At 41.5% G+C, this 14,295-nt stretch overlaps 1 protein-coding gene across 1 annotated transcript in view; it reads left to right on the top strand.

Annotated features, from left to right (window-relative positions):
• The first annotated feature begins 9,173 nt into the window (after positions 1 to 9,173).
• Tim17b (Translocase of the inner mitochondrial membrane 17b) overlaps positions 9,174 to 14,295 on the top strand; it is a 60,946-nt gene continuing 55,824 nt past the window's right edge. The window contains exon 1 of the mRNA XM_069305857.1: positions 9,174 to 9,247. Within this exon, the coding sequence (XP_069161958.1) occupies positions 9,222 to 9,247 (26 nt within the window). The 5' untranslated portion in view covers positions 9,174 to 9,221. The remainder of the gene's footprint in view (positions 9,248 to 14,295) is intronic.

Raw genomic sequence — 14,295 nt, 5'->3', positions numbered from 1 at the left:
GCTGTCTAGCGAGCAATGTTTACTCCACAGGTAAACTAGTTCCAGAGGTATAAAATAAAATAAAATAAAATGTTTATTTAGGTAAGGTACATACATAAAGTAAATTTTTACAAAGATTGGTTGACTTATAGGTAGAGCTAGTACATACAATGCCTAAAGCCACTATTACGCAAAGCGTTTCGGGCATAACTCAAACAAAAGGTCGTTCGGCACACCATCTTCCACTCTAAATTACTTCGTTAATATATCTATGTCGGTTATTTTTCACCTTTAATTGTTATAATTGTATATTGATTTGATTTTACAATTATATAAATAATACAGGAATGAGTTTGTTAATATTACAATGAACCTCTCACACACACACACACACACACACTCCGTTTTCTGTAATAGGTAATGGATAACTATATAATATAATACGTGTCGCAGACGCGGGATTTTCAGAGAAAAGCGAAATGTGGGGTCTGGTCAACGCCCCATTAAGCGGGGCCAGCACGTGAGGAGTTCCGCCTCACCTGCCTGGAGTACTTAAGGGGTCAAAAAGAGAAAGCTATGTGAGTGACAAGGTAACTGAGGAAAGGAGGATAGAACCACAAACCAGTGAATCTGTACGATGGTACAACATGGTTGCAGCTGGCAATCCCAATCATTATGGCCGAAGAAGAGGACGATGGAGAGAATCAGTAATAGCGAGAATCCGTTTTGGATACAAATATCCTTGGAGATATGGAATGGAAATGTAGCGAGTAGATTATCCCAATAATATACTCGCTCCAAATGCATTGTTAATATTCCTGTCAACCTTTGGAGATGAATGAGGTGAGGCGTTGCCCGGGCAACACGGTGAGGTGTTGCCCGGGCATATAAGCAGCAGAATAGCAAACATTAACCAGAGTCTACTTTCAAGTGTGGTCTAGAGCAGACACTTGCAAGATACTGTACCGACGCTCAGTGCGCTCAACTCACACCAAAGTATCACCTGTGTACTTCTGTATATTCGACCAAATATATATATAGTATCTTTGTGTTTATTTGTCACCATACTTTACGTAACAATAGAACCGTTACAGAAACAACAGTTGGTCAGCGAAGTTGCAGAATCTGTGGTGAGAGTGATGGATATCGCCTTGACCACTATCTACGAATGTGAACACCTAAGAGACATTAGAAATATGTGTAGAATAATAAACCTCACATTGTTTGAGTTAGGAAAACACTATTTGTCAAATATTGATACTGTTCTTAAAAGATTTCCCCATTTTGTACCCGCAAGATAACGTAAGCTTTTAAGGGTTGATAGATGTTAATCTTCTTGTTTGAAGAGCTGTTCACTTGAGACAGTTAAGCAAGTCCCAGCTGTGTCTGGGTACAAGTGACAGGATGAACAACCCAGCGGGTTTTCTTATTATTGGGGAGTGTTGTACATGCTGCTATGGCGGTGTGTCCACTCACAAGATGAGTGGCGCTGCCCAATAAACTCGCCCCCTCGGGTGGGCAAAATTTAAAAAATGTAAAATTTAACTGGGCTATTCACAGCTCTGTATAAATTGTCTATACAGCATACCTAGGTCATAAAAGTATTTGTGTGTATGTCTGATAACATACTACTTGTGAAGGAGGAAATGTATATGTTTATCTCTCAGAATGTTTGGTAATGTGTTTATTTGTGATGTGTCTCTATGTATGTATTAACACGTTGTACTGAATGGGGTGAGAATAGCTTGAGCTATCTCATCCCTTTGTATGTATTTTACCTCAATAAACTTATTTCAATTTCACAGCTCTGTATCGGATACAGCTGTCAAGAAAAGGAAGGAGGTAATTTGATTCCTATTCAACTCTCTTGGAAGATTGTTAAGAGAGGTGAGGAAAGGCTAGAAAAGACTAAGGTCATGAGGCCAGTTAGTTTATGCAGGCGATGAGTCACAATAACGTGGCTAAAGTAAGTTGACCAGACCACACACTAGAAGGTGAAGGGACGACGACGTTTCGGTCCGCCCTGGACCATTCTCAAGTCGATTGTGAAGAATGGTCGTCGTCCCTTCACCTTCTAGTGTGTGGTCTGGTCAACAGTTAGTTTAGTTCATTGATTATGCACCCCATACCCATCTTGTGGGCGGTAGTGGAAAGGGTTACAGAGGCACATAATGGGCTCAGGGACTGAACCTCACAATTCATTTAGCTAAGCAAGTTACAATCTTGATGAGGTAGTTACAAAATTCAGTATAAGTCGTCACATCAAAAATGGGTTCGAGATCGACCACAAGTAAAGCAATAATGTCATCAACATATTTTGTTATCTAACTCAAAATTTTCTGGTTTCATAATTTCATCATTTAGTGTTTCCTGCAGATAATGTTGTCCATTGCATATAAAATTCATGTAAAATTTTCACCAAACAGGTGAGAATAAGTCACTGGACGGTTTTTCGATTTTATTGATCAAGGGACAATTATCTTCACAAAACTTATGAAGATATAAAAGAGACAGTTAGAAATAAAAGAATATTAGAAAAATTATAAATATGAAACAGAAATTTCTTGCCGATTCTATAAACTCCAGTCATCTTTCCAATCAAACATTATGCTTCTCCAATCATCTGTCTGTTTCCCTAACGTTTTCCTCCGTGCATCTTCCGTCTTCAACTTTTTCCAAGGTGTTATTTCTCCATGCAAGAATGGAAGCCTGGTGGAATTCAAATAAATTTCTTAAGGAATAAATACACACAAAGGGAAGAGGTAGCTCGAGCTATTCTCACCCCGTGCAACGTGTATCACAACAATATATATATAGACATATCACAAGCATACTACTGACCATGTACATTTCTTACCTGTTGGAAGACGACCATAGGAGCCCGGGGACCAGAGGGCACCGGGTGAAGGGGGGTCGAAGGCTCCAGCCTAAGTGGAGTCCAGCAGCAACATTCTGCTGGAGTCCAGCAGCAACATTCTGCTGGAGTCCAGCAGAATGTCCAACAGAATCCAGCAGAATGGAGTCCATTTCAACATTCCATTTCTTACCTTGAGTAAAGGAAGGCGACTATAGGAACCGGGATCTAGAGGGCGCCTGGTGAAGGGGTCGGAGGAGGACTTAAGCAGCAGTTGGATCAGTGTCGACTCGTCTACCACCATCTTGGACGTATGCAGCAGCACCGGCGACTTCATCAGCGTCTGTGTTAAGCTGTCTAAGAACTTCTCCGGAAGCTCCCTGCAAGATTCCTGACATGGTATTGGTAAATGATCTAATTTTAATCCGGAATCTGTTGCCTTCTTGCTCAGTAAAGACAGATACTCTGCGTGGTCAAGTCGCAGAACCTGATATAATGTTGTACTCTGTTCTGAAATTGTTTTGTAAATATTATCTAAGCGAGAGACGAGCACCAAGAACCTGGTTTCATGATCATGTTGTAATGTTGAGCTCATTGTAACTATGGAAGCCGTGATAGTAATCAGGGAAGTTGCTACGGTCTGAACCAGGCCAGGACCTCCATAAGCTGTTATGGCGGGAGGTCTAAACACCAACTTTATAAATAGATTCAAAACCTTCTTGAAGACAAATAAAATATCACATTTTGTAAATATACCTGCTTGATATCTCAATATACTACTATCAGCCTTTTCCTTTAAGAGTTGCACAAGATGGTTGAAAAATGCTGCTTCTGGTCCAATATTAAGTTCCCTTATCTGGTCTACGGCTGCAGCAGCAACAGCATCAAGGTGCTTACATTTATTAAGGTTCTGTAACACCTCCTTAAGAGAGTAAAACAGATTAACCTCCGAGCCCTGGGGCAAAAGATGCTCAAGTTCAATGTATGGACTAATGTTCACTAGTCCTGCAGCTGCTTGCTTTCCAGACCTGTCATCCTGGAAGTACGTCATTGGCCACATGCCAACAAACCGAATCATTTCCAGACGCAGGTAAGGATTGGGGCACAAGTCGCTGTCGCTGAACAGCGCGAGTATCCAAGGTTTAAAGGAAGTAGATCCGAGTGAGCTAAAATTTATATCTGTATCAATCTCCCAGTATTGTGCTAGCTCGCCAATTTTCCAAAGGATAGTTTCCCAGAGCCCTGTCATCTTGACCGACATTGTTTCCTTATGCAATGAAAGCGCATAAGCGCACAAAACTCCAAGATGTGTTTTGCAATTGGATAAAACCGTTGGATCAGAAAGGTTATTACAATACGAATCAATGTCTTTGTCTGACTTGTTAATAACTTCTAAAATCTGGATCACAGAAATTCCTGAAGAAATAGTCATTACTTCAGCTATCACATATGATGGGAGTACAGGAAAAGTATCACTTAGCGCTGTAAGTGTTACATTCATGGTCATGGAAATGACAATTAGGAACCGAACAAGACAGCTGTTGTTGTTGTTGTTTTAGATGTAGCTACTCAGAACGAAGTATCCATGTAGCCACGGGGAAAGCCCGTAATTAATAACTGTGTTTGTCTCTGCAGAATATATAGGGGTGATGGGTGACGCGTCACCCCTACTATACGGCGTCAATATGTGAGATGGTCACATAGTGACCACCTCATTATCTCTCATTAGTAACCTTCCACGACTCTGGCATTCTGCCTGACTAATGATATATTAAATATGGTAGAGAAAGGATCGCAAAGCTTTGCATTCTTTAAGCACCCTGACAAACACACCTGGGGATTTGTTTGGTTTGAGTTTTACTATTTGTTTAATAATAATCCCTGGTAACTGTTAGACTAGTCAACCTGTCTTCGTCCCCCACCCACATAGACTTGTTCGGCAGAAGGAATAGAGTTAAGTTCTTCTTTAGTAAATACAGAGATAAAATATTTATTAAAAATATTACTCATCTATTCGTCATTATCCGTTATCTGACTTGTATCGGTTTTTAATGGACCTATCCTTTCCCTCACCTTTGTTCGATACAACTGAAAAAACCTTTAGGATTTGTCTTAGCTTGGCCAACTATACGAACTTCATAGTTTCTTTTTGCTCTCCTTATCTCTTTTTTAACATTTCTAACCAGTTGTTCTTGTTCTAAACTGACTTCCCCATTCTTCAGTTCAGTTTTGGTCGCCGTACTATAGAATGGATATAAATTTAATTGAACGTATCCAGCGTAGGATGACTAAGTTAATTCCCCAAATTAAAAATCTTTCATATGAGGAAAGATTAACAAAGCTTAAATTGCATTCACTGGAAAGGCGAAGAGTTTGGGGTGGTTTAAAATAGAGGTTTACAAGTGGATTTATGGATATTAATAGGGTATTAAAAGTATGAACACAAGACAGAACACGAAACAATGGGTATAAATTAGATAAGTTTAGATTTAGGAAAGACTTGGGTAAATACTGGTTCGGCGACAGGGTTGTTGATTTGTGGAACCAATTATCACGTAACGTTGTGGAGGTGGAGTCCCTCGATGGTTTCAAGCGCGGGTTGGACATGTATATGAGTCGGATTGGGTGGTTATAAAAATTAGCCTCGTATGGGCTAATAGGCCTCCTGCAGTTACCTTGTTCTTATGTTCTTAAATGCAGAAAGCCTATCAGCACATACGTGGCAACTCCTATTTATAATCAATGGCAACTTTAATATCCATAAAATGGAGAACACAAAGGGGGGATTTCTAGTACAGCACATAAACACAACATAAAAATGACTCGGCTTTAAAAAGGGGGGGTTATCTAAGTTAACCTGGAAGGGGGTTAATTTAGTTATTATAGGGGGACTCCCTGTTTGCCTCCTGCCTTCTCATTCGGGAAGCTTGCCTTCTGAGCTTCTGTTCTTGTTTTCTTATTCTTACTAACCCCTTTATTACACCTTACCTTCCCTACCTTTACACTACACACCGAAATCACAATAACGTGATGTATCAATGAACATCAGTTCACCTTTGCCTTCTCTTCCTCTAAGATTTTCTTCTCACCTCTCTTCTGGCTATTGCCTTCTCCTTCAATCACCACGGGAGACACCTCCCGTCACACAGGGTGCACCTCCACAGATACTGGTAATGGCTCAAAAGGGCCACCACTTACGGGCTATTCATGTCACCTTTTGGGTGGCTTAATCTATCTATTTAATCATTACACATGGTGTTATGAGGTGAGTGTTATAGGTGCTCACCTCACCTCATAAGGTGAGGTGAGCACGTGCTCACCTCATGACCTCACGAGCACGTGATCACCTCACTTTATGAGGTGAGGTGAGCTACATGGTGAGCACGGGTTCTGAGTAACGAAATCTAAAACAACAAATCATCACATTTGGGTGATGATTTGTTGTTTGATGATGAATGTGGCGCGCCACATTCCTTCCTTTTAAGATGATGACAAAGTCGTCCGCGTAGTTTAGCAGCCTGCAGTGTTGTGGGAGTTTCAACCTCATTATCTCCTCAGTTGAAGAGAGAAGAATACCTCCTTTTGGTGTTCCATTTTCATGTCTTTTGTGTTAAGAGACTAGGCAGCAGAGAATAGCTGGCCAGTTCAAAGGCTTTCTCGAGGTCCAGGAATATCAGCATATCAGCTAACAGAGTTGTAATACATTCCACTGTGCCAAGTGGAATGTATCTTCTATAGGCATACATATCATGGCCTGGGATTAGCTGGATGTTTGGGTTTTGGGATCGGCACTATGTCCGCTCTATTCCAAGCTGAAGGTCTAGTATGAGAAGTCCAGGCTAAATTAATTAATCTTAGGTATGGCCGAGGTTTCTAATCATTTTTTAGATTATTTTGTCGTCTCCTGGGGATGTATTCTTGGAATTTTTCTGTATCCAACCTTGGAATTGGCCCATAAAGAGGCAAAACAGATTGATATCAAACTATTGTCAATGGCCATGACAAAAGCCATGCCCATAACGAAGCATCCAACTCACAGTACAGGGTCAACCAACTGAATGGGTGGACACCTATCAGTATCTAGGAGTAATCCTGGACACACACATGAATTTTAATGCTGAGGTCACTTACTTAAGAGAGCGAACTGCGGCCCGGACGGCAATCCTCAGGTCACTAACCTCCCTCTCTGGAGAAGCCAATCTGCGAGTCCTTCGCACATACTATGTACAGCTAGACAGTCAGATCAGTGCTCGACTATGCCGCACCTGCACTCAAGTCTATCATGACCAAACGTGACCTAACTTACCCTTCCAACCAACAGTGGATCACACCAATCACTTGGAAAAAGCTTGAAGTTGCCCAAAACAATGCTATGGTAATCGCATACAGTGAGATCCTTATTGATTATGCTGCTCTGTCATGTCTTGTTTTGGTGAAGGCCGACTTCATAAGTTGGAGAAATGAAGCTCAAGATTATTCTCATGGCCCTAGAAATACTATTCCTGACATAATGGTGATATTACAGAGTATTGGGGGTAGAATTTCTGAGATAAATGAAGCTTCGGCGATTAGATTAATGAGACCTATTACCACCTATTAAGGAGAGGCGAGGTAACGAATTAATCCTCTCACTTCAAAAGATGGGAAGAAAACGCGTTTCGTAAAACTTATTACATTTTCAAAGACTTTAGTTTACAAATATACAACTGAATAGAACTTACACATCTCCGATTTTGTTTATATCTACATTTGAGTGAGGTGGCATTAATTTCATCAACACAAGACAGAACAAGAGGTGGCATTAATAGGGTATTAATTTCATCAACACAAGACAGAACACGAAACAATGGGTATTGAAATGGAAGTGATTGTAGAAAGCCTATTGGTCCATATTTCTTGATGCTTCTATATTGGAGCGGAGTCTTGAGGTGGGTAGAATATAGTTTGCATTAATTGGCTGTTGATTGCTGGTGTTGACTTCTTAATGTGTAGTGCCTCGCAAACGTCAAGCCGCCTGCTATCGCTGTATCTATCGATGATTTCTGTGTTGTTTACTAGGATTTCTCTTAAAAATTTATTTCTAAGTTTTTTAAAAAAAATTATTTTAAAAATAAAATAAGGGATGAGGTAGCTCAAGGAAAAAAAAGAAAGATAAAATTGAAATACAGTACGTTTATTGAGGTAAAATAAAATACATACACAAAAATAAAATAAGGGATGAGGTAGCTCAAGCTATTCTCACCCCGTTCAGTACATGGTGTTAATACATACATAGACACACATCACAAGCAATAAACGTATTACCGAACATTCTGAGAGATACCTCAACAACCCTAGCCGGATAAACGTATACATTTCCTAGAAAGATAAAAGGTAGGGTAAGTTAGGTTTGTTAGACGAAACGTCGTCTAACAGGCCCGTCGTCAACTCGGAACAAGTAGCAAGGGCTATGGTGAGCCCGTAACTTACCTGGCACAGGAGCGGGGCAAATAGCAAGGATTGATAGATTGATTGATAAAGATTAAGTCACCCAAGAGGTGGCACGGGCATGAATAGCCCGTAAGTGGTGGCCCTTTTGAGCCATTACCAGTATCAAGAGCTGATACTGGAGATCTGTGGAGGCGCAACTGCACCCTGCGTGACGGGAGATGTCTCCCGAGTACCTGTCTCTGATTGATTGATTGATGAAGATTAAGCCACCCAAAAGGTGGCACGGGCATGAATAGCCCGTAAGTGGTGGCCCTTTTGAGCCATCACCAGTATCAAATAGATGATACTGGAGATCTGTGGAGGTGCAACTGCACCCTGCGTGACGGGAGATGTCTCCCATGAAAAAGGAGAACCTGTCTCTCTACGTTCAGGCAATATATAGACAGAAGAGAGGTGAGGAGCAGAAAATCTTAGAGGTGAAGAAGGTATAAGGTGTAATAAAGGGGAATAGAAAGAATAAGAAGATAAGAACAAAGGTAACTGCACCACACTGCACCTGGGCTCACCACATAGCCCGTGCTACTTGCCCCGCTCCTGTGCCAGGTAAGTTACGGGCTCACCATACCCCGTGCTACTTGGAACCTGTTCCGAGTAGCTGAATCTATAACAACAACAAGGTAACTGCAGAAGACCCATTGGCCCATATGAGGAAAAAACTTAAAAAAACTAAATTTTATTATTGTTGTTTTGCAACCTGGGGACGGTCAATAGTTCAACCATAGGGTGAGGATAGACCTCGATACAACCCTGAATTTTATAAATATATATAGCCACTGGCTTTCTGTCCCCCCAACAAAATGAACTATAGCCAATGAGCAGAGCCTTGTCTATAATTGAGCAGAGGCGCAGTGTGGCCGGCACTTGTCCCAGCCCAACACACACACACTGCACTTCAACCATGGAGGAGTACGCCAGAGAACCATGGTCAGTTCACCTTTATTAAATGTTTTTAAGACTTCCTGACAGGCAGGTATGCGTATGTGTATGTAAGTCTGAGGAGCGAGAGAGATTAGAAGGAATAGAGATGAAAGTGAGGAGAGGGCCGGCACGGGGGGAGCATAAGGTTGCTGGGCCATCGTCTGCTTGAATTGAAATTGAAATAAGTTTATTGAGGTAAAATACACACAAAGGGATGAGGTAGCTCAAGCTATTCTCACCCCATTCAGTACAACGTGTTAATATATACATAGACACACATCACAAACAATAAACATATTACCAAACATTCTGAGAGGTAAACATATACATTTCCTCCTTCACAAGTAGTATGGTATCAGACGTACACACAAATACTTTTATGACCTAGGTATAAGATCGTCTGCTGGGCCCCACTGACGCACACCACCTACACATGCCCCACTACCTATACATGCTCCATCTACACATGCCCCACTACCTACATATGCTCCACCATCTACACATGTGCCACCTGCAACCCTGGCCAAGTAATGCTCGGGGGTGGGGGGTAGTTAATACATCATACAATACCATGATTTTATTGCAAGATCTGAGCATAAACGCGGTTTACCTCAACAACCCTAGCCGGTTGTCGGCCAGGCTTCAGCAGACTGCTAGGCTTCAGCAGTGCTAGACTTTTACCAACAGTAGGGGTTTTACTTGCCCTTACCTTACTTGCCTTATAGCAATTTTGAGAGCATTCCCAAGTTGGTAATGCTCTTCTATAAAAATTATCTTGCATGTCCATGGGGATTTTGACCAGCAGATTATAATTTATTTGCAGCAGATTATAATTTATTATAATAATAAAAAATGATGGAAAGTTTCTTGGCATATTCCTAGACAAGAGACTCAACTTCAGTACCCACATACAACACATAACTAAGAAAGTCTCTAAAACAGTTCATATATTCGAACCCCAGTTGGAAACAGACCCAACTATAGGATGGGTTAACCCAAGTATCATGCTTCCAAAAGGGTCGCCCAAGTTGGAAAAGACGAACGCTGAAAGAATATTGTTGAAAACATCTTGATAACTGATTAAACCAAAATTATTTATTAGTCAGAAGACAGAAACGCGATCTATATGTAAAACCTCTACCAGACAAATATTTTAAGTAAAACCGAAGATATTTGTAGTTGTATAAAAGTGGCAGTTTTCAAACTAAACGTAAGAGTTTTATATGTCACAAGAAAGACAGATAGATAAGCTTTGTTCTAAATACCTTACCATGGGCATATTTAAATTTAAAGCGAAGATACGTGTACTTTTATAATAGCCGAGCTCCGACTCCGGACAGATCGATCGACGGAGCAACTCTCTCTCAGAACAATGCTTATTTCACGTAAATTTGTAAATAATCGTAAATTTTTTATATGCCTCAAGAAAGATTGGAATATAAGGCTCATTTTAAACACTTTATCATAGACATAATTAAAGTTCTAATGAAGATTCATGTATTTTAATAATCGCCGAGCTCCGACCCCCGCATAGACTGAGCGACAGAGCAACTCTCAGAACAATGTTTATTTTACGTAAATTCGTTAATAAACACAAATGTTTTATACGTCTTAAGAAAGATAGAAATATAAGCTTTATTTTAAATACATTACATTAGACATATTTAAAGCTCAAGTGAAGATATATATGTTTTTATAGTGGCGTTCAGTAGCTTTTCGGTCATGGAGTGCAGACGCCTGTAACGGTTCTATTGTTACGTAAAGTATGGTGACAAATAAACACAGACACTAAGATATATATGACAATGTCAGACCACGGAGGAAAAATGAAACAGGAATTTCCTTAAGTACTTTCGTATATTAATACATCTTCAGAAGGAGTGATTTTACAGATCGAGTGATGGGTATAAATAGGCAGGAGAGAGTGGTGAAGTGAGGTGAGGTACAATACTTGGACAACGCAGACGGCCCATTGGCCCATCAGATGCACCCAATTGGCCCATCTGATGTAGCCCAATGGCCCATCTGATACAGCAGACATACAAGCACAATACATAGGTATTATAGCATAAAATGGTAAATATAAACAATGAATTAGTGAGACAAATGTTTTCCAATGATCCTACTTAAATCGCCCTTTAGCTGATCTATTAGAAATGGATCTAAGTTATATAGACCACTGCTAATATTCAAATTACTTTCTTTGGTGATCTGTATCAAAGCAGATTCAATTATGTTTCTGTTATAGGTGCTTTTACAATTTGTTATTGAAGAAGCACTCTCCCAATCAATTTGGTGAGCTTTTTCTGACAAATGAACAAACAAAGCATTAGACAATTGGCCATGTCTTACGGAATATTTATGTTGCGATATTCTACATTTTAAATCTTTAGATGTTTGCCCAACATAGAACTTATTACATTCCTTACAAGGTATTTTATAAATGACGCAATTATCACTACGAGGGCTGTTCCTAACTAATAGCTTACCAACAGTGTTTTCGTAGCTAAACATTACATCTATATTAAAAACTTTCAAGACCTTGACAATATTCTCAAACCCAGAGAAATATGGTAAACATAACACATTGTTTGGGCGAATCCTTTCACTGCATACATTATTATAATATGTACGACGTGCTTTGTTACGACAAACTTCCAAAAAATTCAGTGGGTAACAAAGCTTAAGACCAATCGAATCAATATTCTTAAAATCTTCGTCCAAGAATTCTGGACTCACAACTCGAAGAGTGCCAAGCAGCAGTGCCCTGGCAGCGACGGAGAGTCGGCAGGACAAGCTGTAGATCCAACATGATGTAATCATTGATGAGGCTGTCAGATGAGTGAGTAACGATAGCTGACAGTGAGCAGTGAGTAACGTGGAGCAGCAAGCCGTAGTAGATGAAAATGCAGAGATGGACGCGATGAAAATCATAGCTGTGGCGAGGGTGTTGGCAGTGTTCCATCACAGCAAACAGCAGCAGTAGAGGTCCAGTGAGAGTCCATGTTGTAGTCCATCGTGGCTGGGTATCGTCGAAACTCTCTGGGGTCACCAATGTAACGGTTCTATTGTTACGTAAAGTATGGTGACAATAAACAGACACTAAGATACTATATATATATATTTGGTCGAATATACAGAAGTACACAGGTGATACTTTGGTGTGAGTTGAGCGTCGGTACAGTATCTCGCAAGTGTGTGCTCTAGACCACACTTGAAAGTAGACTCTGGTTAATGTTTGCTATCCTGCTGCTTATATGCCCGGGCAACTCCTCACCTCATTTATCTCCAAAGGTTGACAGGAATATTAACAATGCATTTGGAGCGAGTATATTATTGGATAATCTACTCGCTACAGAACTCCCCCTCCCAGGGGATGAAAGGAAAAATACTTGATCAAGGAACTTAGCTGGTCAGTGAATTGTACGCCCTGCTCACGTTACATAACCATCAAAGTTAACTTCCTCCTCTTCGCTGATGTCATTTAACTGGGGTCGTAGGGTGGGAGGTCGCACAGGATCGTCCGTCGTCGTAGGATCAGGTTGTGGTGCGGCTGGTAACTGGGGTCGAAAAGTGAACTGCGTAGTCGGCGGATGTGTCTCTGGATTTAGCAGTGTCGCAGACGTTGAGACGAAGCCTGGAGCAGAGCAGAGAGCTGAGTGAGGCCGGAGTCGTGGAGCTCTATGTGGGAGAGCGTGGCGGCTCGATTGAGATTTGTGAGTGTCTAAACTCGGGGAGCGAGAGCGTGGCGGCTCGATGCGGTCGTAGTCTGCTGTCTGCTCTGTGTCGAAGCTGTAGCGTCTTGGGTTGATTAGGACTGTACACGCCGAGTACTACATTGTTGACTGTGGAAATTGTAGTCTGGTACCAAAAGATGTAGGCAGTGTGTGGACAAGCTCGGTGTAGCAGGAGAGAAGAATGTGCATAATTGTTGCGTCCTTGGGTCGCTGGTGGAGCATTTAGATGGGCTCGGGCACCAGGACATTAGGAGATAATGTAGGCACGTAGTTAGGACAACGAGGTAATCACTGCTAGAGCTGAATTGTCCTGGAGGCGACGAAGAGTCGGAAACGCAAGCTGTAAGTCCTGTACTGCGCAAAGTGCTTGAGTCGGCAGAGTATCAGAATGCAGTGAACGTGTAGATGAATCTGACGAAAGAGCAGCTGTCGTGGGAGTCCCTGTAGAATAAGCAGTGCCCTGGCAGCGACGGAGAGGAGGCAGGACAGGCTGTAGATCCCACATGATGTAGTTGCTGATGAAACTGTCAGATGAGTAAGTAACACTCGCTGTGCAGCAAGCTGTAGTTGATGAAAATGCCGAGATGATCGCGATGTAAATCATAGCTGTGGCGAGGGTGTTGGCAGCGTTCCATGACAGGTGGATGCGGTCCACAGCAAGCAATAGCAGTAGAGGTCCAGTGAGAATCCATGTCGTAGTCCGTCGTGGCTGGGTATCGTCGAAACTCTCTGGGGTCACCAATGTAACGGTTCTATTGTTACGTAAAGTATGGTGACAAATAAACACAGACACTAAGATACTATATATATATATTTGGTCGAATATACAGAAGTACACAGGTGTGAGTTGAGCGCACTGAGCGTCGGTACAGTATCTCGCAAGTGTCTGCTCTAGACCACACTTGAAAGTAGACTCTGGTTAATGTTTGCTATCCTGCTGCTTATATGCCCGGGCAACTCCTCACCTCATTTATCTCCAAAGGTTGACAGGAATATTAACAATGCATTTGGAGCGAGTATATTATTGGATAATCTACTCGCTACAGAACTCCCCCTCCCAGGGGATGAAAGGAAAAATACTTGATCAAGGAACTTAGCTGGTCAGTGAATTGTACGCCCTGCTCACGTTACATAACCATCAAAGTTAACTTCCTCCTCTTCGCTGATGTCATCTAACTGGGGTCGTAGGGTGGGAGGTCGCACAGGATCGTCCGTCGTCGTAGGATCAGGTTGTGGTGCGGCTGGTAACTGGGGTCGAAAAGTGAACTGCGTAGTCGGCGGATGTGTCTCTGGATTTAGCAGTGTCGCAGACGTTGA

This window comes from Procambarus clarkii, chromosome 56 (genome assembly GCF_040958095.1).
Source record: "Procambarus clarkii isolate CNS0578487 chromosome 56, FALCON_Pclarkii_2.0, whole genome shotgun sequence".
NCBI classification, from domain to species: domain Eukaryota; kingdom Metazoa; phylum Arthropoda; class Malacostraca; order Decapoda; family Cambaridae; genus Procambarus; species Procambarus clarkii.
This window is presented reverse-complemented; position numbering and strand designations above follow the sequence as displayed.